The sequence below is a fragment of the Struthio camelus genome, chromosome 5, assembly GCF_040807025.1.
Source record: "Struthio camelus isolate bStrCam1 chromosome 5, bStrCam1.hap1, whole genome shotgun sequence".
NCBI classification, from domain to species: Eukaryota; Metazoa; Chordata; class Aves; order Struthioniformes; family Struthionidae; genus Struthio; species Struthio camelus.
This window is the reverse complement of record NC_090946.1, coordinates 75,404,186-75,429,620: the sequence shown is the minus strand read 5'-3', so window position 1 is coordinate 75,429,620 and position 25,435 is coordinate 75,404,186. Positions and strand designations below refer to the sequence as shown.

At 47.9% G+C, this 25,435-nt stretch overlaps 2 protein-coding genes and 1 long non-coding RNA gene across 3 annotated transcripts in view; all 3 read left to right on the top strand.

Moving 5' to 3' along the window:
• Positions 1-15,513, top strand: part of MTHFD1 (methylenetetrahydrofolate dehydrogenase, cyclohydrolase and formyltetrahydrofolate synthetase 1) — a 45,962-nt gene extending 30,449 nt beyond the window's left edge. Inside the window, exons 18-28 of the mRNA XM_068947327.1 lie at positions 940-1,080; positions 3,619-3,687; positions 4,285-4,396; positions 4,592-4,731; positions 5,090-5,131; positions 6,181-6,281; positions 7,242-7,419; positions 8,984-9,091; positions 10,275-10,427; positions 14,240-14,348; positions 14,533-15,513. Of these exons, the coding sequence (XP_068803428.1) occupies positions 940-1,080; positions 3,619-3,687; positions 4,285-4,396; positions 4,592-4,731; positions 5,090-5,131; positions 6,181-6,281; positions 7,242-7,419; positions 8,984-9,091; positions 10,275-10,427; positions 14,240-14,329 (1,134 nt within the window). The 3' untranslated portion in view covers positions 14,330-14,348; positions 14,533-15,513. The remainder of the gene's footprint in view (positions 1-939; positions 1,081-3,618; positions 3,688-4,284; positions 4,397-4,591; positions 4,732-5,089; positions 5,132-6,180; positions 6,282-7,241; positions 7,420-8,983; positions 9,092-10,274; positions 10,428-14,239; positions 14,349-14,532) is intronic.
• Positions 15,514-18,571: 3,058 nt separating this feature from the next.
• On the top strand, positions 18,572-20,527 carry LOC104144508 (uncharacterized). Its single transcript, XR_011141690.1, has 2 exons — positions 18,572-18,651; positions 20,263-20,527. It is a non-coding gene; the product is annotated as an uncharacterized lncRNA (long non-coding RNA).
• Positions 20,528-20,805: 278 nt separating this feature from the next.
• On the top strand, positions 20,806-22,577 carry AKAP5 (A-kinase anchoring protein 5). The gene has a single exon (XM_068947326.1). It carries the CDS (start codon positions 20,928-20,930, stop codon positions 22,335-22,337), a length of 1,410 nt encoding a protein of 469 aa, XP_068803427.1. The 5' UTR covers positions 20,806-20,927; the 3' UTR covers positions 22,338-22,577.
• The last annotated feature ends 2,858 nt before the right edge of the window (positions 22,578-25,435 follow it).

Here is a 25,435-nt window from a genome sequence, read left to right as displayed (position 1 = left end):
GTTCCCATCTCTTGCATTATTCCATCTTTTAAAAAGTATACAGAAAAACACAGTCCTAAGACAAGATTCTGTAACCAAGTATTTTCATTTTCTACCAGTAACTTGTTAAATAGAAAGCCGAGAAGTCCCTTACAGCAGGCAGTTAAATTCACTGCCAATGCTACGTTCGGTTTTAGTGTCTGTTCCCCTCTTCCCCTGTTCTCTTCTGAACGTTGGCTTGCTGAACTGGGATGACTGTGGCACAGTAACAGCGATGCGCAAATACCCCTCGCAAATATGATGCGTGGCAATTGCTAGCCTTAACCACTCCACGCCCTTTGGGTGGAATGCATCCGGTCAAAACTAGACACTGCGTCTGAGCTTGTTTAGATGTATTGTCTAATCAACAGAGAAAAATAGGCAATCTGGGCTGTGATTACTCTCACCCTTAAGTAACTGTCGAATTAATATGGATTGTGCTCAAAAAGCCTCTTTATTGACTAGAAAGGGTCCCTTGAGTGCCTAGCTTAGATGGAGATGTCTTTGTTATGTCATATGAATTCTACCCTTCATTTTCTACAGAATCTGCTAGATTTTGTTGTTGTATATTATACTGTTTAGTGATGGTCAGATAAGTTAGTAAGCTCAGTCTTCAAAAATACAGTTTATTGATGTTAAACGTTTTTCCATGAATCACTAATTTATGTGCCAGGAGAGAATCACATAATAGCAATGGAATAAGTAGTTTTTACTTCATGCTGCAGAAAAAATTCTAGCTTACAGCTGCATGTTTGAAGTGAAGTATGTTCTGAGAGTAATAATTTAGATTGCTTGTATGTATGTGTGTATTTTTTTTAAGATAATGATAATTGGCCTTTTTCCAAGAATTTAATGGAGGTAAAGATTTCTGCTAGGAAATCATTATGAGTTCCGTTCACAGTCTTTATTCATCTCTTGCAGGCTCAGTTTGACATCACAGTGACCAGTGAAATCATGGCAGTCTTAGCACTCACTGATGGGTTGGATGATATGAGACTGCGACTGGGAAGAATGGTAGTAGCTTCCAGCAAGAGAGGAGAACCGGTTACAGCAGATGACCTTGTAAGAGAGTCATTAGAGTCATTCAGTCCTTAAGTGCCAAACACCTGCTATTGCGTCTGAAAGACTTGGGTTGGAAGGCGTAGAGACGGTTCCATACAGAAAAGACTTTAGTATATCGAAGATTAAAGGTGAAATCTTAGCCCTTAGAGTTAGTGAAGGTTTGAGACTTTACACAGAGCGTATGTGCATGCGATCTGGCCTGGACAAGGGTCTCTGTGATGTGCTGTATGTCAAGTTGAAGCTAGCACCATAGGAATTAATGGGGAAATACATGGTGGCATCCAGATAAGAAGTATAAATATGAATAGGAAGAATTCAAAATGTGTGTCCTGCTGGCCATCCTGTTTCTCAGGCTCCCTGGAGGGAGGAAAACATTGAGCAGGAACAAAGCCTGTGCAACTTTAATTACAGATGATGAAACATCTTCTGCTGGGAGACAATGTTATAAAAGCGGAATTCTTTGCAAGTAAGTGCAAGCAAGTAATTCCATAAGGCAGGCTTTGATTGGGGGCAGGAACTGGGAGAGGGACACAAATCCCTTATTTCCACTGTGTGAAATGCTGAATGTAGTGGAGCTAGTGATGCCTGTTACTGGTACATAAAATAGCGCTGCAGCTTGTGCCCTAGCCCTGTGTTGCAGTTGTCCATACACTAATCGTTAGCCCAGTTCTTGGCACGTTTGGAAGGAGGGTATCAGCTAGCACTCTCCCAAACAATGCGTTGGCATGGTTCAGAGGATAGCCTGTGCCCCAGGAACTTCTCACGAGAAATGTTTTGGAGACAGCAACCCTGTTTGGAGGAAGGAAGGGGAATTGAGCTCTGTATGTGTGTTTGAACTGTGCCCTGCCACTTTGCCTCAAGACAAAGAACAGGTTCAGGACTGTTTCACTGGTCAATAGAGAGATAATTTTGGTGCTTCCTGTTGTCCTATGTAGTAGATTTTTCAGTTTTGCAAGTTAGCATGATACAGTGTTAGCGAAGTTTGTCTTGCGTTCTTTGAACATGCCTGTCCAGTGGCACAGAGGAATCCACAGGGTGGATATCCTGATCAGCATTCCTAGCAAGATGGGACACAGCACGAAGCTCCCATCTCTCTCTACCCATTTTTGCTTTTTCTTCCTTCCAGGACAAGCCTGAGAAATACTAAGTTAGCAATGTGGCCCAACTCCGGCCCTGCAGAAAGGAGGTTAGGCTGGGAACTCTTATCTGTAAATGCCATGGTTTGAGACGTTTGTTGGGAGTGAGGGAAGGTGCATGCTTAAGTGCTGTAAGCAGCTTGGATATTTCAGTTCGTACGGCTAACATCCTGTAAGTTTAACCTTAAGTACCTGAGTAAACCCCTCTTCTGGAAAGGGAAAGTCTCTCTTGCTTCCTGTCAGCAATGGATGCAGATGGCCCTTGGGTAGGGAGTTGCTTTGAGTTTTAGGTAGAGTCTGAGTGTTAGAAGTGTTTCAAGTCAAGACTTTTTTTTTTTTTTTTTAAAACCTCATTATGTTTGATTGTAACTGCAGAGCAGAGGATGGTATCAGACTTATCCAGCAGGTTCTTTTGGATGTTATATACTTGTTGCAGATGCAGCTGTTGGCTCACATCGTTAGGACTGCATTACATACTCCTTATGAAGGCAGAAATGTGGTTGCAGAGACCAAACTGGCAGAATTATATGTCCAAGGCCAGATCCTTCTGCCGTGATACGGTCAATGTCACAGCTGTGTTAGCAGGAAGACCAAAAAAGCTGGGAAGAAATGTGGAAGCAAAAACTAACCATAGCCTTTATAGAGGTGGACGTATATTGAAGTGCTACTGAGTGACTCGGACCTGAAATGTCATCATGGAAATGAATTTGGCTCTGATTTTCATTATTTGCAAGATGACTGAAGTTTTAAGCTTTTCCATTAGATGTTAACAAACTTTTCTTTTAGAAAGGTGGAAACTAATGAAACAAAGCAGTGAATTTCTTAAGAAAAAAGAAAGAAAGAAAAAAAAGAATCTTTCACATAATGAGGTGCTGCAATCCAGTTGAAATTAAGAGAAAAGGAAATAGTGTTTCCAGGTTTTCATATCTGCTCCGAGCACTTGGCTCAGTGTACATGGTAGTAGTTTTACTTACTTTTGGAAGTGCTGAGTAGCAGCCAATTAAGTTTCCAATGGACTGTCCGTCACAAGGTTGACCAAACCACTGCTTTCCCTTCCTGGGGTGGGTGTGGATGAAATGACAAGATTTTGCTTTGCTGGAAGCAGCAGGGTATAGAGCTACACCTAAGAGGATACAGGGACTCCAGTGTTGACCTTTTGTGATGCCGGCTAGTCCTTTCTCACAAGCACAAGAGTTCACTTTAAAAGTTGTTTCTGCACAAGAGACGAGCCTAGATGCTGAAATGGTGGGGGGAGTCTAGAGTAAAAGGTATCTGGAGCAACACCGGATCCTGTTCCTGAAAGCTCCCCGAGACAAAAACAGAGCCTTGGCACTGCGTAGGAACTGTCTGAAGGCACTTGATAGATCTGGGGACTGACTGCTTTTCTGTCTTTTTCCTTTAGGGAGTGACTGGTGCTCTGACTGTCTTGATGAAAGATGCCATTAAGCCAAACCTCATGCAGACCCTAGAGGTGAGCGCAGATGGGCTTTTAAAGTATTTGCTATATGTGCACGCTTAACGCCAAGAAGCAACCAGTCTAGTTCGTTCCTCACAAATCAGCATGGGCTTACTCTGCTTAGAGTTGGAGGAGACGTTTATTGTGGTTTCCTACCTAAAGTTCAGGGCTAGAAGGGAAGGCTAACTCCTTTCTAGGTGTGCTGTTGGTTTGTGGGATGGTTCCTGAAGAAACCTAAACTTTGCTGGATCTCCATTCTGTTTTCTTTAGTACCAGGAAGTGTTTTGAGAGTCTAGATGGTGTGGGTACAGGAGAATGATGAAGAGTTGCTGGGATTTAACCATCCTTTTCCTAAAAGGATTAATATCTCTACTTCTGCAGATTATTATAATCCTGTTGGCCCTGTAGTCATTAGTACTGATAATGAATGTTTAATTGGAAGACTTTTAAGATCTGTCTGTCAAAAGTGTATTTCTTCACCTTCAGATGCTGTTAATGCTTAGCTTCTGGAATGCTGCAGATTTGCTAAATTTTACTCTCTTATTCTCTCCCTCCCTCCCTCCATCTCTCCACCTTCCTCCTTCCCTCCCTTCCTCTCTCTCCCTTTTCCAGGGAACACCAGTGTTTGTTCATGCTGGACCTTTTGCCAATATTGCACATGGGAATTCTTCAGTGTTGGCAGACAAAATTGCACTGAAGCTTGTGGGAAAAGACGGTTTTGTTGGTAAGCGTATGTTTTTTGCAAGGAGGGAGCTGCTTCCCCCCCCCCCCCCCCCCCATCTTGACTGACTGTGGTTTTCATCTTGGAAGAAGCTCCTGATTTGTACAACCGGAGCACTGACCTTGCCCAGCACCCTCTCATGAGCTGCTGCTTTCTTTTTTTTTTCTTCTTCTTCTTTTTTTCTTTTCCCTCCTCTAGTTACAGAAGCAGGATTTGGTGCAGACATTGGCATGGAGAAATTCTTCAACATTAAGTGCCGTTACTCTGGTCTCCAGCCTCATGTGGTGGTGTTGGTTGCCACTGTCCGAGCTCTGAAAATGCATGGTGGAGGGCCTGCAGTAAGTACTAGGCAAGATTTCCTTTAGGCTTGCAAGGTGGTTATGTTTTTTCCAGTCCAGTCACTTAAAACCCTGTGGATTTTGATGTATTGTCTTGAGATTTGCTGTTGGAAAAGGAATCCATATGTTTCTGTTGGCTGCAAGCTGTTTCATGTAGCATGCTACACTTGTTTTATTGTCCTAATGAAGTATTTGCGTGCTGGGGCACTTGTGCATTGGCCATAAGTAGTGTCTTATATCTTGATTCAGTTTAAGAATAACCCAGAGCAAATCGTTGTTATGAATAAATATCTTTTGCCGTTCCCTCTTTTTCTTTTTCCTTTTCTTTTGTCCTTTCTTTTTTCCCACCCCCCTCTAGGTCACTGCTGGGGTACCTTTACCAAAGGAGTACGCAGAAGAGGTAACCTTCTTTAACTATTTGTATAATAGCTGACCAACTAACTGCAGTTATTACAAGATACTGTTATGCAGTGCATGCCTGAATAGCTAGTGTGTGTGTCCTTTCTTTAGCTGCTGGGGAAATGCTTCCTCGTACAAGCTGTAATGTTCCCCCCCACCACCCTTTTTTAAATTTTTTTGATGATTATCCTTTGGCTCTGTTCTTTCTTTCAAGCATTTATTGTACTTGACCTAGCCAGTATTCAGAGCCTTTTATTTCTTCTGAGCTCACACAACTGTCTTTGTGCTCAATTTTTCATTGTGATATCTGCTCCATGTCCCCTGACCCTCTCAGTATAGAGTAATTGCTTGGTTGAAATACTGTCTCTGAAAATATTCAGAGTGCCTGTCTAATTACTCTTTTCTTAGCAGCAGCAGATTTTTTTTTCCCCCTTCCCTTGCAAGCAGAGGAAAGGGAACTAACGTCTCAGCTTCTAACCTTGTTCTTTGAATGGTTGTATACACTTGGATAATTGGTTTGGCTCTTTTTATATGGCTGCAGCTTTTTCACACGTGGAGCTTCTGTATGAACTAAGCTTTGCATAGGAAGGAATAAAATGTCCAGACGTCCATGATAATCTCTGATGCTGCAAAATGTAAATATGTATAAACCTAAAGCTGTTGCCACAAAACGAATTTCACTGCTAATGATGTTTACACATAGAGGAATGTGTCGCAGGGGAAAAGGAGGCTTTAGTAAGGGGAATTACGCAGCATAAGTCTTAACTTGGGCCGTTAAGAATAAAAATAACGATTAAAAGTGATTCCTTCCTTCTACCTTGGCTGGACAGCTGAAACTGGTAGTCGTTAGTCGGTCTTCCTGTCTGCCATTCCACAAGGTGATGATGTTGCACTGATCCAGGCTGTTCAGAAAGCAACCCTCTGAAAATTTATCTGTGTTTTTATTCCCATTTTGACACTTCTACCATTAGCTGTGGACATAGTGGTTTTGGAGCAAAAGTTTCACTGCCCCTTATAAGGTGTACCCTCTGCTCGCTGTCGTCTTTACAGAATCTTCAACTCTTGGCAAAAGGTTGTAGTAACCTAAGCAAGCAAATCCAAAATGCCCGGATGTTTGGTGTCCCAGTAGTAGTGGCTGTGAATGCTTTCAAGTAAGTGAGCTGGGATGTGGAGGTGTTCCATAGGAATAAAATGTTACATGTGATGTAAACTCTTTTATTTTCAGTGCTGTTGATGTATTGTTTGCAGCAAGCAGCATCTTGCATTGCTCGAAGAATGAACAGGGGAGCTCTGCTCAGTTATATCAAATGCATTCCTCAGTTTAATTTAACCAAAGATTTTAAGATCAGTGAATATGAAACTGCCCTTGCTCACGCTCTGGCTAGTAGCAGAATTACTGTGGACAGAAGGTGCCTGTGATCTGGAATCTGCCTGCTTAATAGACGATGAGGTGCCTGTTCTGTAGACCACACAGCGTTTGGTGGTCTGCTGTGTGGAATAACTGCTCTGCTGAGAAGCATTTAGAGCTTTCCACCTTATACTACAGAGGAAATAAATTCTGTTGTTGTCTCTTTTTATTACAAGCAGAAGAGCTTTTAACTGGTGTGTTAAAACTGCTACCAATTGCAGTGGAGTAGCCCACAAAGGCTTTTTTCATACTAATGTATATTAGCCAATTTAGAGCAATTCTAGTTTTTAGCTTGTGGTATGCACGTGATGTAGCACATCCTGGCATGTCTAAATCGGCAGTACTAACGACTTTTTGGATTTACTTGTGAAAACAGGAGTTGCATTGCCAATAAGGGATACGAATAGGAGAAAGTCTAGAACACTGCTCTGTTGGTCAGTCATGGCTTTCTACATGTAGTTCCAGAGTTACCTGTTGTTACCTGTTCCTGTGTGGAGTAGCTTCCTTCACCAAGGTGGCGTGGTGAAGGCTTGTGGTAGATAGCCCCTAAATGTAGAAACGGTTTCCTGATGGCTGGATTCTGTGACTTTCTTTTTTATTACCACATTTGTCTTGTTTGAGAAGAGAGATGAATGGTTAAAGCAAGCAGCTAATTTATTGTGTGTATGTTCTGGTACAAATATGCAAATTATTCTCTTTACAGAACAGATACAAAGGCTGAGCTGGCCCTTGTAGTACAACTGGCAAAGGAAGCAGGAGCATTCGATGCTGTGGAATGCACTCACTGGGCAGAGGGCGGTAAAGGAGCAGTTGCACTGGCCCAAGCTGTTGAGAGAGCATCACAGGCTCCCAGCAACTTCAGGTTCCTCTATAACGTGGAGGTAAGAACTCGCACTATCACAGAGGGCCGTACTTAGTCCTTCATTTCATCCTTAGCTCAGGAAAGCGTTCTAGTTTGTTGTCAAGTACAGTCAGTCATCATGATGTGGAACAGAAGTACTCTGTGCATTAGGTGGGGACTAGTTAGTTTCACAGGCCGAAGTTGGTGAAGGTCGCCTGAAAGGCTGCTGTGAAAAAACAAAAAGAAAATTGTTTTTACAATCTAAAACTTATTCCCCCAGCTTCAAAGACCCAGTCTGTCAGTTTTGATTACCAAGTGAAATGTTGTTTACTCTTGGCGCTGAAAGATGTTGCTGTGACTCTATTAGAGGTGATGAACGGGTTTCTACTGGGGCAGCCATGTTCCAGGCTGAGGAGGTTGACTTCTTGAACTGAAGGCATAGCCTTGCTGTCAGAGGATGGACTGGAACAAACCTTGCTGAACTTGCTGCCTTACCAGAAAGCTTGAGGGTATACTTCATGCTCAGGGTGGGGATCCATACACCAAGCTGCAAAACAGAATGTGTCTATTTTTTAACTTTTTTTTTTCTTTGCAAATGAGGCTTATGGAGTCACACCGCAGGTGAGCTAGAAAAGAGTATGTGTATTTCTTATGACTTTGCTCTCGAGCAGATTTGACAGAGGACTCGGAGGTAATAAAGTCCCTGACAGTTCCATGAAGATAATGCCTGAAGCCCAGCAAGGGGACAAGTTGCAACATGAGCTCAACCTTTTAAACAGCAAGAAGAAAAATCACATTGATGCCTCAGTAGCAAGAAAGTCCTCAACAGCAGCTTGTAATTTTGTAGGCTGTAGAGAGTCCACATGAGAGAGAATTTGGCTTTGAGGGAAGTTTTGTTAAGGACAGCAGTTGTCTGAGGTGTCTTATGCCTCTGTAAAGTCTCTCTTGCACGTTCAGGCTGCGGCTGACCGTTGGGTCGCTGTCTGTCTCCTTCAAGTCAAAAACCAGGCATGAGGCAGACACCTTTTTGCTTGCTGTCAGACACCCAGGCTATGGCTTGAATCCTCCTTCAATAGCAAGCATCTATTCAAGAACCTAACGAAGTACAGAGCCACATCATTATTATCTATTTTAGCTCCTTAAAAAAATGCTTTCAGCTTTTCTTCTTTAACCTTAAGCTTATTTGTGCTTTTATTTCTTTTAACCGTTACCTTATATTTTGTCAAAAATGGCTTTTGACTTAAACTTGAGGAAAAAAATAACCTGTCTCTTCTGAGGGGATAGTTAACATGTAAGAACAGCTTATCAGAAATATTGGTGTGTATCTTTTTTTTTTTTTTGGGGGGGGGGGGGGGGACGACAATAGTAAGCTAGTTTTGTTTGTCCTCTTACCCAGAGAAACAGCTACAACAAGATAAATGAAATCTGTTTTGAAAACCCTCAAATTATTATATAGCTTCATTTTGAAGCAAATGGGAGTAGCTCTTAAAGCTGCAGATGGGCATTGCATTGCATGGCATGTATGAAGGGCCATTAAGCTACTGTGATGTTATAGCTCTTTGTAGTTTGGTCACACTGACTTACCTGTCTTTTTTTTTTTCTAGCTCCCTGTTACAGATAAGATCAGACTTATTGCACAGCAGATCTATGGGGCAAGTGACATTGAGCTGTTTCCGGAAGCAGAGGAGAAAGTCACCTTGTACACTAAGCAGGTGAATCTTCCAAGTCGTCTGATATGCTGTGATGCTTTCTTTAAAATGTTCATATTTTACAGTGGTGTTCAAACTGTGTATAAAGGGGATATGATTTGATTGATGATATTACTCAGGGCCCACTGGATGCTGCTCTGGCAGAGAAGGAAGAAGCAGTAGGACAGGTGGTGAGAATCCGATGCTGGCTTTTAGTGGAGGGTACAAAACACATCTGGCCCCCTGTAGTACATCTCAAATACTGTATGGGGAGAGAAGGGCATGAGAATTTAGTGATATTTCTCTACCGTACTCTCCCATCTTCCAGCGGCTTGAGAATGAGTGGCTAAATAGTCTCTGATGATTTTTGTTCTTGTCTAATCCTTTTTGAACCCACGTGAATTTTCGGCAGTCACAGATATGCTGGGGAAAGAGTCACAGGTGATATAATGCTTCTTGTGAAGAAATGGCTACTCTTACCCTTTTACTTTTATCCTTTATACTTTACGCTATCTGGCATCTAGTTGTTAAATATGATGCTTTCTGGTTGTTGCATTGCATTTTGGCTCTCTCTAGCATGATGTTCTTGTGAATTTACCTCCCTTTCAGATAGTTTCTGCATTAATGAAGATGTGTAAAGGGCTTTGAAGAGAAGAGCAGTCTGAGAATCAGTGACTGTTTGTTTAGAGAGTGCTTCGATAATTTTGCTTTTTGGAGTCCATTTTATACTGGCACATATAGTTTCTCCCTTTAGCATATCCTGTATATTCCTTTACAGTTCTGTAGGGCTTTCATACCGTAGCTATGTAATTGCTGCTTCCTTGCAACTAGTTAACTGACCTCGGCTGAACAAGAGCTTTAGTTCTGAGCTATTTAAATTAACATTGCTGGGAGAGAGTAGAAAGTAAGCTGGATATAAAGGTTGTATATCTAATACTTCCATATTATTAGTGTTTTCCACAACCAATTCTGCTGGAGACCATGGTTGTTCTTTCCTTAATATTTAGAAGGTGGGGGAAGGACTTGGGATCCTGAAATGGTCAACACGTTTGACAGGCTGTGGGTGAAGCAACTGGGAAGGAGTAGGGTGGCCTAATGACCCAGAGAGTGGCAGAACTGAGCAATTACATTTGTGTACAAGAAAGGTTAGTGTTGTTGTTTATTTCTTTCTATCTCTTTCTCTCTTCCATGTCATTGCCTCCCTCAGGGATTTGGAAACTTGCCAATCTGCATGGCTAAAACTCACTTGTCGTTGTCTCATGACCCTGAACAAAAAGGAGCGCCTACAGGTTTTATTCTGCCAATTCGAGACGTTCGAGCCAGTGTTGGTGCTGGATTCCTGTATCCACTGGTAGGAACGGTAAGTGGCTGAGTGGAAACGCTAGACTGTGGAGTGAGGAACAATTCTTTGTGTGCGTTCCAGTGAGCATTTACAACAGGTATCTTAAAGGAGGAGAGTCTGTGTATTTATAGTGTTTTAACTGTATCAGTCCAGTGCATTATGCCCTTAATAGGGTTTTTTCAGGGGGGAAGAGAGATGCTAAAATAGACCAATTGACCCTTTGAATACATGAGCAGCCCTCCATGCAGTCCCCAGGTCCACAGCTCTCTCCCCCTGGCTTCTGAGGAAAAGGTGAGTCCTGTAGCTAATGACTTGAAATCTGTGGCCTGCCTGAGTGCATTTGTGACTTTGCATTCCTGATTAAAACACTTTGCAGTACTGCAGCTGAAGGCCGTGTGCACCAGCAGATTAGGGTAAAACAAAACAACTCCCTCAAAGCCTACAAAGCAAACAACTTATCATGAGATGCCTCCAAAGTGAAGCTGACCTGTACTATTAATCACTTCTAAGCCTCCCCTTCCTCTTGGTTCCCCTGGTTTTGCTGGCCATCTGTTTATTGTTCAGCCTGCATCGGTTACAGCAGTTCATTTAATTGTGCCCTTGAGTTTAGTTTCTGTTCTTTGAAGTGATTGGCATAATGTCAGCCTAGAGGAGAAGGAGTAACTACAATGTAAACAGAATCCTGGAATAGCTTTGATATGAATGGGCTGGCAGAAAAAAAGGAGTTACCTGCAAAATTCACTAACATTCAGGTTTGTGTCCAAAGAAAGAATGTTAGGATGAAAGGAACCATTGGAAATCTTACCTGGGGAATCGAGTTTGGACAAATGCTGCTAAGTGACTTGTTACGTTATTTCAGGAGGTGGAGCAGTTGGAGCAAGCATCTCTATCACTTTCCTTATTTTAAGAGTATACACCTTTTCCTGAAGTCTTCATGGCAACATGCTTGCTTTTTTTGGACTATCTTTCAAAAGCATTGAGGGTGTAACGGTCAGAGGTTGAAATTTGCTGATTTAAGGGTTGGGTCCCTTCCTCCCGCAAAGGTTTACTCTCATTGAGCTAAACATTAGATATCTTTCTCTTTTAATTTCACCAAAAAAAAAAAAAAAAGGAAGATAGCTTTTCCGGATTAATCAGAATGTGGTTATTTTACTTATCTTGGGTAAAGTCTGGCTCTTCCATCTTTATGAAGAGCACTGCATCTTGTGGGATGAAATGAAAGCTAGTGTGCTAATTATGCTTATTTACATGTTTTGCAAGCCAGTATTTAATCCAAACAATGATGGGTTTTTTTAGATATTTATAAGCACAGTATACAGCATTAATGAGCTCCACAAGAGAAAGATGTTCTCAGACATCCAAAGCTAATATTTTGGCTCTTTCTCAGATATCTTTGTTCTCTATGAAATTGGCCTCTGTCCTTCCTGCTCCTTCCCACATTTCTAATGCTTTCTTGGACATGCAGTTAATCGTGATGTTAATTCTGCCAGATTTAACAGCAAGGCTTTTGATTAGGGACATGAAGTTCACTCTCTTTTGTGCCTACAAAGCCAGGGAAGGGATGTCCTTGTGAGAAGCAACCCAGGGCATTCTGATTTCAGACCACAATTTTTAACCCATTCAGCAGGAGGTATGCTAGCCTCAAAGTAAATTTTGGCAGCAGCCATTGAACTGTGAACTGAAAATGCAGCAAACAAAGCCTCTGCTTAGAGCTGCGTGAAAAATTTGAGTTGAAACCCATCACCAATGCCTATGTATTCCTGTTGTCTGAAGTAAATCACAAAGGTATGTCACATTTTAAATTTTTTGAGCGAGTTTTGGAGTTTTTCCTTTCTGACTCAAAGTTCAAACTGTTGTATTTAATGAAATATTTTGATATTTTAAAGAAAACGTAATTTCAAAGACTACTACGTTTAACTTTAATCACGAAAAATAATGAAAGTGAAATAAATCATCTGACTCAAATTGTTTGAGTTTCTTTCTTTTTCGGTGCTGCTAGTGGATTGAAAAAATCATTTATTCAAACAACTCTTTTTGAGTTCCTAAATCGCTTGTTTTCAGAAGTTCCACAGGTGAAACACATAATACATTCTTAGTTAGTGTTGATTCTATTTGAAATTTTGCAGGGGGGTTGACTTGCATCCACGTGGTCTGATTTTTTTGTGACGTAAGCAAATGGTGAGAAAATTGACCTTTCCTTTCAAAATAGAAAGTGCAAGAACTTAATAAGTTAGGCTCATATTTAGCAATATGGCACCTCCTACTATACTGAACGTCACTGTCTCAACTCTTGCCTTGGCCCTCTGAGCCTGTAGGTGGAGAGCTACAGTCCAAAGCTCTACGTTTCTTCAGTGATACATAAATAAATAGGAAGTTCCTTGCTCTGCAGTGACAGTGGTGAGAACAGGGAAATCCTTCCAGACTGCTTTAGATCTGTTAACACCTTGGCTCTTGAAAGCAAAATATTCATATAGCCTAACACAAAGATAAGGAATGAAGGTCATATCTGTAGTCCAATATTCTCTGTCCTGGAAAGCAGCAGCCGTGACAAAGAGCTAGTTAGTGCACTCCTAGAATATATAACAGAAGGTAGACATGAAGTGACTTTTGCCTCTGCATAAGGTGTGCATTGAGTCATGCAGCAGTACACTGCATGGGGGTCTGGTGTTAACGCTTTTAAGTAACTTAGGAAAATGGGGTGGGATTCCAAAGGCTCCCAGAATAATTTTGAGAACTGCAGAAAATACCTGACCTCAGCTTTGCCTCCATGCTGCTTAGCTTATTATCAAAATGAAGATTGGAAGGTAATTTGATTAATGTACAAAATACTTGCCCAGAGAGAAAACACCAGGTTGCTCTTTAATGTAATGGAAAAGAGCATAACGATTCCTGACTGTAGAAGCTGAGGCCAGATGATGCAGATGGAAAATGAGACCTTGGATTTTTATTTATGCGGTGGATGATGACTGGTGCAGAGTACCAAGCATGTCTATGCTGCCCACCTCTGTAGAGCACGTGTTAACCTGCACGTGCTGCTGGGCTAAATGCTGAGTTAGGGAAGGGAAAATAATCTGCATCAGTAAGTCAGACCAAATGTAGTCCCTACTGGCCTTGCATTTTATGGCTCTGAAAGTGAGCACTCGACAGTGGACAGCTCAAGCGGACTGGCCTTAGGCAGGCGTAGAGGAGGCAGCTGTTTTGCTAGCCTCAGTTCTGCCACTGCACACCCACGCCGACGTGCACGTCTCATGAACGGTGCATAGGTTATGTGATTCCAGTCAGGAAAACGGACGTGTCCATCTATGTTTAAGCCTAATTCCATTTTTAAAAGATTACTAAAACCCTCTCCTCAATAATTCCAATTTATTTATCATCTCTAGTTCTAGGATCTTAAAGAATTTTAATCAGGCTGGGACTTTACAACTAGTAAAGTTTTATTAAAAAATGTATCCTCATTTTAGTAACCAGGAAACTGCTGAAATCCATCATTGTTTCAGCACAGCAACATGCATAAACACTCATTTAACATCTAACAGTTTAACTATTGAAGTCGGCAGGATGTTCGAGTACTTTGCCAAATCTTGGCCCCAGTCACTGGCAGAGGTAGAAGCCGAACTGAATCCTCGTTAAAAAAAAATCCCAGTTCTGCCTACTGAGCCGGGAGTTTCTGGTTCACGTCATATGCTTCAAAATGGTATATGACCATCATCCAGCTGGTATGTTTGTGTGCAAGGAGCTGCGTCAGTTCTTGCCATCATAATCTGTCTTAAGTATGAGATCTTTTGTGCAAATGCTGCTACCATTTTAACAGTTTATCTTTTGCTGTCCAGATGAGCACTATGCCAGGACTTCCTACGAGGCCCTGTTTCTTTGATATAGACTTGGACCCAGTGTCAGGAGAAGTCTATGGGCTCTTCTGAAAAGAATTATTAACAAAAGGTAGGTGCCTTATTTAGGTTGGGAGGCTTTCAACTTTTGGGACTTTTATTTCTAATCCTGAGGTAGTGGAGTTAAGCCAATCTCGTATTACACCATATGTTTCCAAATGGCATTTGAGAATAACTCAGCTTAAAAGTTGCCTGCAGTACTATATGATAGTAATTAAATTTATTTTTCTTTTTAGCACCCAGAAGAACACCTGATGAGTCATGTAAATGGAACTAAGCCCTGATATATATGTATTTTTTTCTAATCAAAACAAGATATGACTGAGAAGTACAATGCAAGAAGTGATTGAGAGGAGGAGTGCTAAAGAATCAAGCACTTGTTTTTAATCCATAGTAATTTTTAAGCTACTGTATTACAAGCTAGTTGATGAAAACTAAGTCTAAAGTCTACTTTCTGTAGAACCTTTCTGCTCCGCTTCATAACTATAGCTGAAAAATTTAGTTTCAATGATGTCTTTCGATGCAGTAAGATGATTTTAATAATGAAAAATCCTAAAATTGGAGTTGTTTGGAACAGTCTTGGGGCTTAATTGTCTTAACTTACAGAGTTTTTGTGGCATAAATGTGTACTGTTTTTGGAAGTCTTGTACACTGTATATTTCTGTGTGCCATACTGAATTCTACGTTCTGTTTCTTGCACTCTGGGAGAACTCACGTTGTGCTGTGAGACTGCACCAGTTTCAGTTAAAGGTGGGGAACAAGGGAGAATCCCTGCACTTCTCATCTCTCTCCACAACTCTACACCCCTGGCTTCTGCTGTGAATACTCCTGCAGACACCTGAGCCATATCATATTTCCGTTTTAGAAAGCCCAGCTGTGACTACCATATTGTAGTATTAATGGAAATTGAACCTCGGGATATCAGATTTTTAGAGGATGGGTCTCTGGCCTGCATCTGCAGCCGTGAAATGGTGCTGAGAAAGAGAAGCTCGTACAAAGCTTTTGAACAGTTTTCTTACGCTCAGCAACAAGTACTGTTGTTACACTGTTGACAAGCCTTGCCTCCCAACCTACCTTTTTGGTGAACAGAGAGGGCAAGAGCAGTGATAAAGTCACTTGTAAAAGATGTCATAGTAGGTCAAAAATCATTTTGTATCGTGAACATATAATTGCTGCCAAATTGGTAACTAATACAAATAAATCGGTAAATCCTTCAAGGGCTTTCTGGGTTTTAATATATACCCTGAGATTAATGAAGTAGAACTTATTTCTGTGATTAACTGTCTACAGCAGCAATCGCAGTGTTGGCAAGTAGAAGTGATTATTGCAGTAACAGGTTGTCTGCAGTGCATCGCTGTGCATTTAATCTTGTTTCCTTTTCTGGGTGGCACTTGTCATCTGTAGGAAATAAACCACCTGAATTATTCACTGGGTCTGAGATACTCACAGTTGACTGCAAAAGACCTGAATTAAGTGCTCATTCTATGAGCTTTGGTGACTGCCCTGCTTGCAGCCAAGCATTTTTGGCTTCTCCTTTCCACTGCGACTTGCAAGGCCCATCTGCTTGCATCAGGACTGAATCTAAAAACATTCTGGCTTTGGTGAGAGCTGTGAAAAGTGTGGTGTAGGTGTGCACCAACGTTAAGGGCGCATCCGTAGTACGCAGATACTATTTATAGCAAGTTATTCAAGAGGGGAGAATAATTGTATAAAAATTACCTGGTTGTCACAGAAGCAAAGATGGAGTAACTTAAGTTGTCGACTTGAGACACGTTCACAGCCTCCTAAAATTTTCTTTTTGATGATATTCAGCTGAGGAGTAATTGGCAGTCAGGTTTTCCAGAGCGCACACAGGCCACTTGCATGGGGTCAGAAGGAGTTTTCCCCGATTACTGCATCAGACCACGTGCCCTGCTGAAAGTGCCTCTTCACCTGAGCCACCTTGGCTAAGCCTTCCCCTGAAGCAGATTGCTAGAGCTGATCTGCCAAGGCTGCTGTCAGTTCCTACGTGTGATCTTCCTTCTCTCATCTTGCAGAAGCTTTGCTGTTGCACTGCTTTCCTGTGAGTGCTCTGTGTTCCACCTTCATTTTATGCTTATGAAAGATGAGAGAAGTGCAAATTTATGCTCAGATTTGTCTCTTTTTAGTTTAGCAGGGGATCTCAGACATGTGGTTGAGAAAGACAATTCAAGAGATCTGTAGTCCACCCCCTGCAGTGAGGCAAGGTAGTGGCTCTGGCATGCAGCTGCTTAAGGTTTTACTGCATACCAGGGGACTAGCAGTAACAAACCATCCTGGCCAGCAGCAAATAACGTGGAAGAATCTCCCTAAGCATCTCTAGGGATTATTGGCAAATGCTTTTCTAATCTGCGCTTTGAACCTAGTAGGAAGTGTATTCTGCAGCGTCCCTACTTTAGGTCTTATAGGACTAATTTATAAATAGGTTATTTTTTCTTAACTTTCTCCATTGCTACTGAGTATGCCAATTAGTTCTTGCCCTGTCAGATATGACACAAAGAACATAACATTTAATCTCTTTTAACTAAGTATGGGAAGGTTGTTTTCTCTCCCTGTTGCCTGGAGGAAAAACTAATTCTGTAGGGATTTGTTCTCTGTGGACTGTTTGTGGGCCCGGAGCTCTTAGCTGGTGTTACGGTCATCCATTCCTCTAGCTGTGCTATACTGAGAATTTTTTCATCATGTCATTTATTTCTAAAGAGTGGAGATTTTTGGTTAGCGGAAGGGGCACAAGAAAAAGAAGGTATTGCTTGGCTGACTTTCTGCACATCGCCAGTGCTTTAGCGCGGGCACAGAAGGAACGTCAGAGGCTACAGCTTCACCAGGACCTTCTCTCAAGCATGAAAGCTTATCTATCTTCTGAACAGCTCCTCTGCTTTCTACTGCACCTTGTTCTTCATTTCTCTTGTATCGTACCCTTTGGTGCCACTATCTTCTCCTGCAATGGCAGGATTAATTGCGTGCCATGCAAGGTGTTTTTAAAGGGAATTGTTGGAACCTGTCTCCCTCGTGCCGACCACGAAGGCAGGCACCCAAGTTAGCAATCTGTATTACTGCCACTTGCTTTCCTTACTCCCTTGCTCCTATCTCCACCTGAAACAAGGGAAAATATTCTCCAGTGTGGAAGTGTATCGTAACTGGAATCCACTGAGCACCCCGTGGAGCAGTGCCATTTCCAAGTGAAGATTATTAGCCTGAGTGAACATCAGCAAGCCCATCTCATAGGGAGCTTTTAAAATGGCAGTTCCTTGGGTTTGCCCCATTCATTGCTGTACTGTACGTTTATGTCCTGTGGGCTGAAATTTCAGCCAGAAGATCCCCTTTCGATCCCTTTTTGTACCTTTTTTCCCAAGAACTAGCTAGGAGGGAGGAGGTGATCTGTATTTTTCTAAGGCTGGCCTACACTGGAAGCCCGTTGCAGGTTCAAAGTATGCTGCTTTGCCTGGTTTCTTACGTGCAAACGTGCTGTGAAGTAGTTAAAATCCTTAGAAGGCTTTGTGGGTGTCATTTAGCTCCCTGATGAGATGAATGGGGACGTTCAGGCATCTCAAAGTATGGTTTCATGTAGTTCGTCAGCTGCACTTGGTAGTCCTTTTTCTGGAGGCCCTCCCAGCAATCAGAGCAGCTGGAGATGCAATTTTTTTTAAGTCAAATCTCAGATGCTGTGGGGAGGAAAAAAAGGCCCATATGAAAGAGGGACTTTATGTTTTTATGGGCAAGCATGAGCTTAAGACCAAGACCTCGCTGCCCTTACCACCAGCCCTTAAGGGGCAGCTCCTGCACCAACCCAAAAGGTTTCAGGTAGGACAACAAACAGCTGCCTAGAGCAATACCCCTTTTTTTCCTGTGCTGCTAGGAAAACCCTGATGGGTAAATCCTAGCGGGTCCCTTCTTCCTGGGCATGATTTTACTCTCTTACAGTGAATCTCGCTGCGGGCAGGACTTCAGGAGGAAGAACAGCTCAGGTCCTGGGAAGACCTTGGCTTTGTGTTCTGTTTCCAGCTGCTGTGCACAGCCTGGGAGGGGAAGGCTGGCCCAGGAGCAGGGAAGGGATGCTGCCCCGCAAGGACGGGGGGATGCTGCCCTGTGAGAAGGACGACTCTGCCCTACCGGCAGTGCCGGGGCCGGGACCCCCGTCCCCAGCGCTCCCCTGCCCGGGGGCTGCGGGCCGGCGCCTGCAGCGGAGCCCGGCGCGGGGGGCGGCGCGGCGCGGGGCCGCCTCGGCGGGGGGCGGGGGGCTGCCGGCCCGGGGGGCGCGGCTGCAGCCGGGAGGCGGCGGCAGCGCAGCCGCGAGCCGCGCAGGGGCCGCGCGGAGCCGCGCAGGGGCCGCGCCGCAGGTGAGAGCGCGCGGGGGGGAGGCGGCGGCGGGGGCGGCGGCTCCCCCGCGGGCTGCGGGTCGGGGGCTGCCGCGGGGGGCCCGGGCCGCGGCTCGGGGGGCTCCGGCCCGGCAGCAGCGCGGTCCCGAGCCGGCGGCGCCCGCGCCCGGGGGCGGCTCCGTCCGCGGGGTCCCGGCGGGGGCTGCCGGAGCCGCTCCGGGGGCTTAAAAACTTCCCGCGGCTGGAGGCGGCGGGGAGGCGGGAGCGGAGGCGCCGCCGGGCGGGCGGGCGGCTGGGTGGGCGCCCGAGCGCTGCTGCCTGCAGCCGGCACCGTCAGCTCCTGAGCACGGACACGGTGTAGTTTAGTTAATTTTCTGCTACGGAAAAAATAATAATAATAATAGGAAAAGGCCTGGCAGAAGACGCCGGGCGTTTTTGGCGGAGCCAGCAAGGGAGCGAAGCCCCGCGGTGGCACCGCCGCCTGCGCCGTCCGCCCTCCCCGCGCTTCGGCGGCGCCCGGCAGGTCCGCGCCCCGCCGGCCGCGCCGCCCTCTCGCCCCTTAGGAAGGGGCCGGAGGGGCTGGAGGAGGCTCCTGCTCCGTGCCGAGCCCCGGGGGCCCCTGCTGCGCCCCCGGGACGGCGCCGAGCGGCGACCGCTGGGTGCTGGCGCCCGCGGGGATTTGAGGAATAGCTATGGGCAAAGGAGCGCTGCAAAAGTCTTCTGTGCCGCTGTGAGAAGTAAGCGCTGCAGCAGCAGCGCAGCTGCCTCAGAAGCCCCCTAAAGTACTGCTTGTCTTGGTTTATTGCTTGTCTCTAGTCAGGCTGCATTAGGTGAGGTAGCTGCTAGGTGCAATTATCCGGGGGGGGGGGGGGGGTTAAGCTAGTTAGGAGCAGAGTAGAAGATACTGATGAAGAATTTCCTGAAGTCCCTGAGACGTTCACCGAGAAGTTGATCTATTTGCTGTAATACACGTTTGCACTTTATTTCCAAAAATGTTCCGGTGATGTTTTGAGGCAGTGTTTTTTAAAGGGTTACGTATGTCTTTGGAGGAACGCGTGCAGTGTTAATTGAGGTTGCCATGGAAGACAGGCACGAAGTATAACTAAGCTTTCTTCGTGCCATGCGATTTCGCTTCTGTGTTCCACAAGCCTCTTTTTGTATTGTGTTTTGCATATCGTCATACGGTGCATTAAAGATAAAAATATCTGCTATCTCGGTGTAATTTCCCTAGCTGGAGCTGTGAGTGCATATGGAGCAGTGGGGAAAAGATTTAGCTAACTGTGGGGGAAGAAAATATATGCATGCGAGTGTCTGTGTGTGTGTGTGTGTGTGTGTGTGTGTGTATCACTTATTTGCCATAGTATGGGTAATTTTAAAAAAAATCTCCTTTTACCACACAAAGCAGTATTTTCTGTGGAGGAACGTGCCTAGGCTGGCACACAAGCGGCCTTACTTTGCCTTTGGATGTAGATTGGCGGAAAACCTGCTAAAGGCGCAAGCAGCGGTAGAGCTGCTTTAGCATCCCTTGTCTGCCTCCCCGAATGAACTGCACTAAAAAAAAATACCCCCAACTGTCAAATGCTTTGTTATTTTTGCCCCACGCTTCTTTATCGCCTGTGTGTCTTGTTGCAGATGTCGGTGGAGCGGTCAGAAAGCGGGAAGCGGCTGCCGCGCTGCTGGGCGTGCGTAGCGCAACCTGCACCGCCGGCTGAAGCAGAGAGCAAAGAGGGGACGAAATAGCCCCCGAGCCTCCCCCCGGGGCGGGGAGCAGCCGCGTGCCGGCTCTCGTTTTACTGCTGCTTCGATCAAGTTCCTTGCGGAGCGTGACATTGCCGATGGATTAGGACGTGGAGGTTCCTTCCAGTCCTTGGGGTGAATAAAAATTATCAACTCTTGACTTGATTTGTCATCCTTTAGGGAAAAAAAAAAAAATTGTTAGACTGTCAATTAAGCAGCAGCGCTGTTAGATCGAGCACCGCTTGGCGTGGGTTACCCCGGCGGGGAGCGTGAGCCGGCCAGCAGAACGAGGAGACCCTGCGCGTGAAGTCTACCCGGTGTCCTCAGGAGAGGTGCTAGCAGGAGGGAGACAACAGAAAACGGGGATTTTGAAGCTGGTGGAGTAGCTTCATCAGACCTTCTCGTTGCACAATGCCACATCGGCTCGGGAAGGCGCCGCGGCGTTGTTTTGAAAACCACCCGGAACAAAACCCGCCCGTAGTGCGTCTGTGCCGCTGGCGCACCTGATGCTTTAATCCGGAAGAGCGATTGCGGAGCTGGAGGGAAGGCAAGACGCAGCTATGGCGAAGGCGGCCAGAGAAATCCAAACGGAGAGCGCGGGAGAGCCGGGGACGCCCGGCGCAGCAGCAGCGCGCTCCCCCGCGGAGGAACGGGCGGAAAAGCCCTCCGTGTTCTGCTTTAAGAAGCGGAAGGCGTCCTGCAAGGGGGCGAAGGACGAAGGGGATCCCGCCGCCTGCCCAGAGACCGGCCACCGCCTTGGTGCCGACCCAGGAGAGGCGACAGTCCCCAGCCGGTCCCAGTCGCCTAGAGGGGCCTGGGCGGCTCTCAAAAGCCTTGCGAGACCTCGGAGAAGGTTGAGCTCCTCCTCGCGGAAGAAGGCGCCGGCGGACGCTCAAGTGCGGCTGGAGACGAGCGTGGAGGAGGCCGGGGCGCGCGGCGGGCCGAGGCCGCGGGGCAGCTCGGGGTGGGCGATGCCCTGCCTGCGGCTCTCCAGAGGCAGGAAGCGGCCGAGCCCCTCGGAAGCGGCGGAGGACTCGGAGGGCAGCGTCAAAGCGAGTGAAGCGGCGGGCGTCGTGAGTAAAGCTAGCGAAGAGCCGGCCGATTCGGCGCCGGCGGACAAAGCTGACGTGGCCGAATCCTCCGGCCAGGTCTCCGGGGAGGAGAAGGAGCGGGAGGTGGCTGCGGAAAGCGCCGATGCTGCTGGGAAGAGGGAGCCTTTGGCAGAGCCCAGCCCTGGGGAAGACGAGGCTCCCGAGCGCGCCGTCCAGCCGGAAAAAACCCGTTCGGAGACGGCGAACGAACCCGTCCAGGACAAACTACCCGAGGGGAGCCCGCACCCCGCCGTGGTGGATGCAGAGGCCGAGGAAGCCGCTTCCGAAGCGCCCGTTTCCGAAGAGCCGCCCGGCAGCGCCCCCGAAGTCGCCGCGGGGCGCGAAATGGCGGCCAGCCGCCAGGAGCCGCCCGACGGGGACGGAGGGGACAGGAGCGCGAACCGGCGGGAGGAGCAGCGCGGGGCCGACGGCGCCGCCACGCGTGCCGGCCGGCCGGCGGCTAGCGCCGAGGCGGCGAGGGCGCCGAGCCGCCCCGTCGAGCCGCCGGGGTGGGACGCGGCCTGGGAGGCCGGCGGCGGCGTGGGCATCGTCATCACCGTCACCGCCGCCGCCGATTCGGACGACGCCGACTCCGACCAGACCTGCCAGCCCTCCCCGGTTCTGCGTCCGAACAAGCAGAAAGGGCCTAAAAAAGGCGGCGGCTCCGAGGCGGGTCACGAGGAGGGCTCGGCGGCCGGCGGCGGCCGCCAGCTGGAGGACAAGGGGCTCGGCGAGCCGGGCCACCGGACGGCGGAGCAACGCGAGGTGCTGCTGGTGGAAACGGCGTCCTCGCTGGTGAAGGCGGCCATCCAGGCGTCCATCGAGCAGCTGCTGAACGAAATGGCGCTGGAGCAGAACAAGGAGAACAGTTTTCTGTGAGGACGGGAAGGTCCCGTCCGTCGCAGACCCGCGCTTGGGCCCCCACCCGCCGCCCCGGGGCGGAAAGCCGGGAGCGTTGGAAAGGCAGGAGAAGTCGGGTGTGGCGGCGGCCGGCTTCTCGCCTAGGGGCACCTCAACGCCGAGGGAAACGAAGACGTCGGCGCCCGGCAGACCGGCGTTGTCGGACGACGTGCGCGCGGTCGCCGTTTGCAGGGAGCTGCGCGACAAATCTGAGGACGTTCAGGGAAAAAGGAAAAAAAAAAAAAAAAAAAGTTGTTGTTTTTCCTCCCCCCCCCACCCCGGTGAGTTTGTTTAGTCACAACAAGTTTTGGGGGCTGACAGCTCGGTGTATTTGCGATATTCGCGGCTTTTTCTACTCGGCGCTGTTCCCTTGGGGCATGACGCCATGGCTTACGAAGGGGCTTTTGAGGACCATCGGCGCCGCTGGAGCTGGGCGACGCCGCGCGGGCCGGGGCGGTGGGGACAACGGCTCGGCAGCGCCTTTTCGGGGGAGCAGGCGCGGCAAAGCCGGAGGACGCAGCTTGACCCCGGCGGTCAGGGAAGAGGCGGACGGCCGAAATACGGCTTCGGCCCGGGGGGGGGGGCGCTGCGCCCGGGTTGGCGTCGGCGTGGCCCCCGCGCGGCGGCCGGTTGGCCCCTGCCCTGTCGCTGTGCCCGTGGCCGGCCGCTGCGCCGCCAGTGAGGCGGGCACCGCGCCTGCGGCTCCGCTGGCTCCCCTCTCCCCGCGGCCGGCCGAGGCGTCGGCGAGGGCCGCGGCCCCCGCTGCCCCGCTCCGCGCGCCGGCGGCCCGGCAGGCCGTCCCACCGCCGCCGCGGTGCCGTCCCCCGCGCCTCGGGCGGGTCCCGCGCGCGCTTTTCTTTTTCTTTCTCCTAACCTAACAGCTTTCACATAATTTCTCACGGCCCTTTATAGCCTGTGGAAGATACAGAGGAAAACTGCTGCTGTTTCGAATAGCATTGATACTGTTTACTCTTCCAGGGTTGCAGAACAACATTTAGACCATAGCAGCCGTTAATGGCTTAATTAAGACCGCGCTCCTCCGTTATGCATAGACAGTTGAACGTTAATAAAACGTTTAACAGAACTTCAGTCTCGTGGAGAAAGACCGATTAAACTTTACTCCTGCGTAGGAAGCCGGCGCGCGCACGATTGCTTGGTCGCGCAAGAGCACCAGAAGGCGTTCAGTGCGGATTATTATTTTATTTTATGTTTTTAAGACTGTTTCCCACCCTCCCCGGCGGCTGAAAGCAGCTCGAGCCGATGCTTCACCTCTGCTTCTTGCAGCCCTCGCCGGCTGGCCCTTCGCGCGGGCGGTCGCCGCCCTGCTGCCCCGCGGCGCTACGGCGGCGATGGCTTTGCAGCGGCGTCTCAGAGGAGTTAGTTATTCTTCCGCCTGCTCTGCTCCCTCCCCGGCCTGCGCTGCTTCGCTTTCCAGCGCTCCTCTTGGCTAGGACAACTCTGCTTTAATTTTCAACCCGCCTCCCATCCGTGCTTTGCCGGGTCCTTTTGAATATTTTCATTTCCTACAGCTATTTTTTTTTTCCTATTAGCAGCAAAGAAAAAGGTGTTTAAATAGCGTAATTCACGCCCAGGAAAGGTTACGGCGGGATGAAAAGCTTCTCTATTACGTCAGCGCTGAGCCCAGCAGAGAAACGCGTGCGTTTGCCTGGTGAAAGCTGCCGGTGGACAACGGCGGTTCAGCCCAGCGTCGCGTTTTCCTTCCTGCCCTGTGACACCAAAAGTGCGTTAAAATTGCGGGGGCTGTTTAGGGCCAGCCCTCAGCTGCTGAGGGTCATGCAGCCACGGAGACCTCGCGCGACCTCACCGCCAGCCGCTAGGCTTCACGTTTAAGACGCTTGAACTTAAGACGTTGTCCCTGCGGGAACGATGGGCGTTTTCATGCGTGGGGGTAGGTGTAAAAAAAGGAAAAATAAAATCCACGAGCGCTTTCAGCAACGCACGCAGGAAAAGGAGCCGCCGGCTGCGTGCCTGGTTTGGGAGCGGCGATCGCCTCGGTCTCGGCAGCGTTTCGGGGTAAGAAGGAGGAGGAGAGGAGGTTTCTGCTGCTCCCGTGCCGAGAGGCCCTGCCGCCTGCCCGGCCGGCGGGAGCGCTGCGCCCCGGCACGGACGCGCGCTAGGGGCAGCGCGCTCACGGCGTTGCCCGCTTCCCCAGGAGTAACCCAAAATAATCAAATGCTCCAGGACAACAGACTGATTTAAATAGTTTCCCTTAATTTTTTTTTTCTTTGCATGTGTCACTTTGTTTCCCAAATAAATGGTTCTTGTGAGCTCTCGTCGGGTGGTATTAAAATAATTAGCTATTTTAACTTGCAACCGGCTACGTTAAATATGATTAAAAAAAAAAAAAACACTAACCAGAGTCTATATTATTTCTTACACATTTCTTTAGGCGATTTGTTAGGACGATCAACTTCTTACTGCTGCGATGGGCTGCATCGGGCTGAACGACAGCCCGCGGAGGGGGCAGCGGAGGAAAGGCGAGCGGAGCTGCCCGCCGCCGAAATCCCGCCACCGAGCGCAGCGGGGCCGAGGAGGACTTTACAGCCCCGAGCTCACGCGAGGCCGCCGACGGCCCGGCTCAAAGGTCAGGTTTGTGCCGGCCGGGCGGCTGCAAGCCGGGGGCTACCGGGGCGCTTCCCCCCCCCGCGACGCCCGGCGAGCTGCCGCGCTTGCTTGCTCCCGTAACTGGTGCATTAGCGTGGCCCCAACGCCGGCTGCGCGTGCCCGCCGGGCCGTCCCCGTGCCCCCAGGGCGGCCAAGCCCGGGCGAACAGCGGGCCGTTTTTCAGCAAAGCCGCTTTGGCGCTGCTGTGTTTCGAGGACCGAGGCGCCCGCCCGGCGCAGGATGCTCAGCGCCATCGGTTCCTCCGTTAGGCTGTGTCCGAGGTCGCATCGTTACTTCTTCCTGAATGAAGCGGGCAAATCCCACAGATGCTGTGATTGCTTTCCGGGGAATTCGGGCCCGACACAAGCCCGGTTGTAAACACGTAACTAGCAGATAATTCGGGGCAGATCCAGCCTTATTAGCTTTTTTCTCCCAATCTCTTACCGCTCCCA

Coding starts and splice junctions, on each gene's coding strand:
- AKAP5 (XM_068947326.1), top strand. CDS start 20,928: ATGGCGAAGGCGGCCAGAGAAATCCAAACGGAGAGCGCGGGAGAGCCG.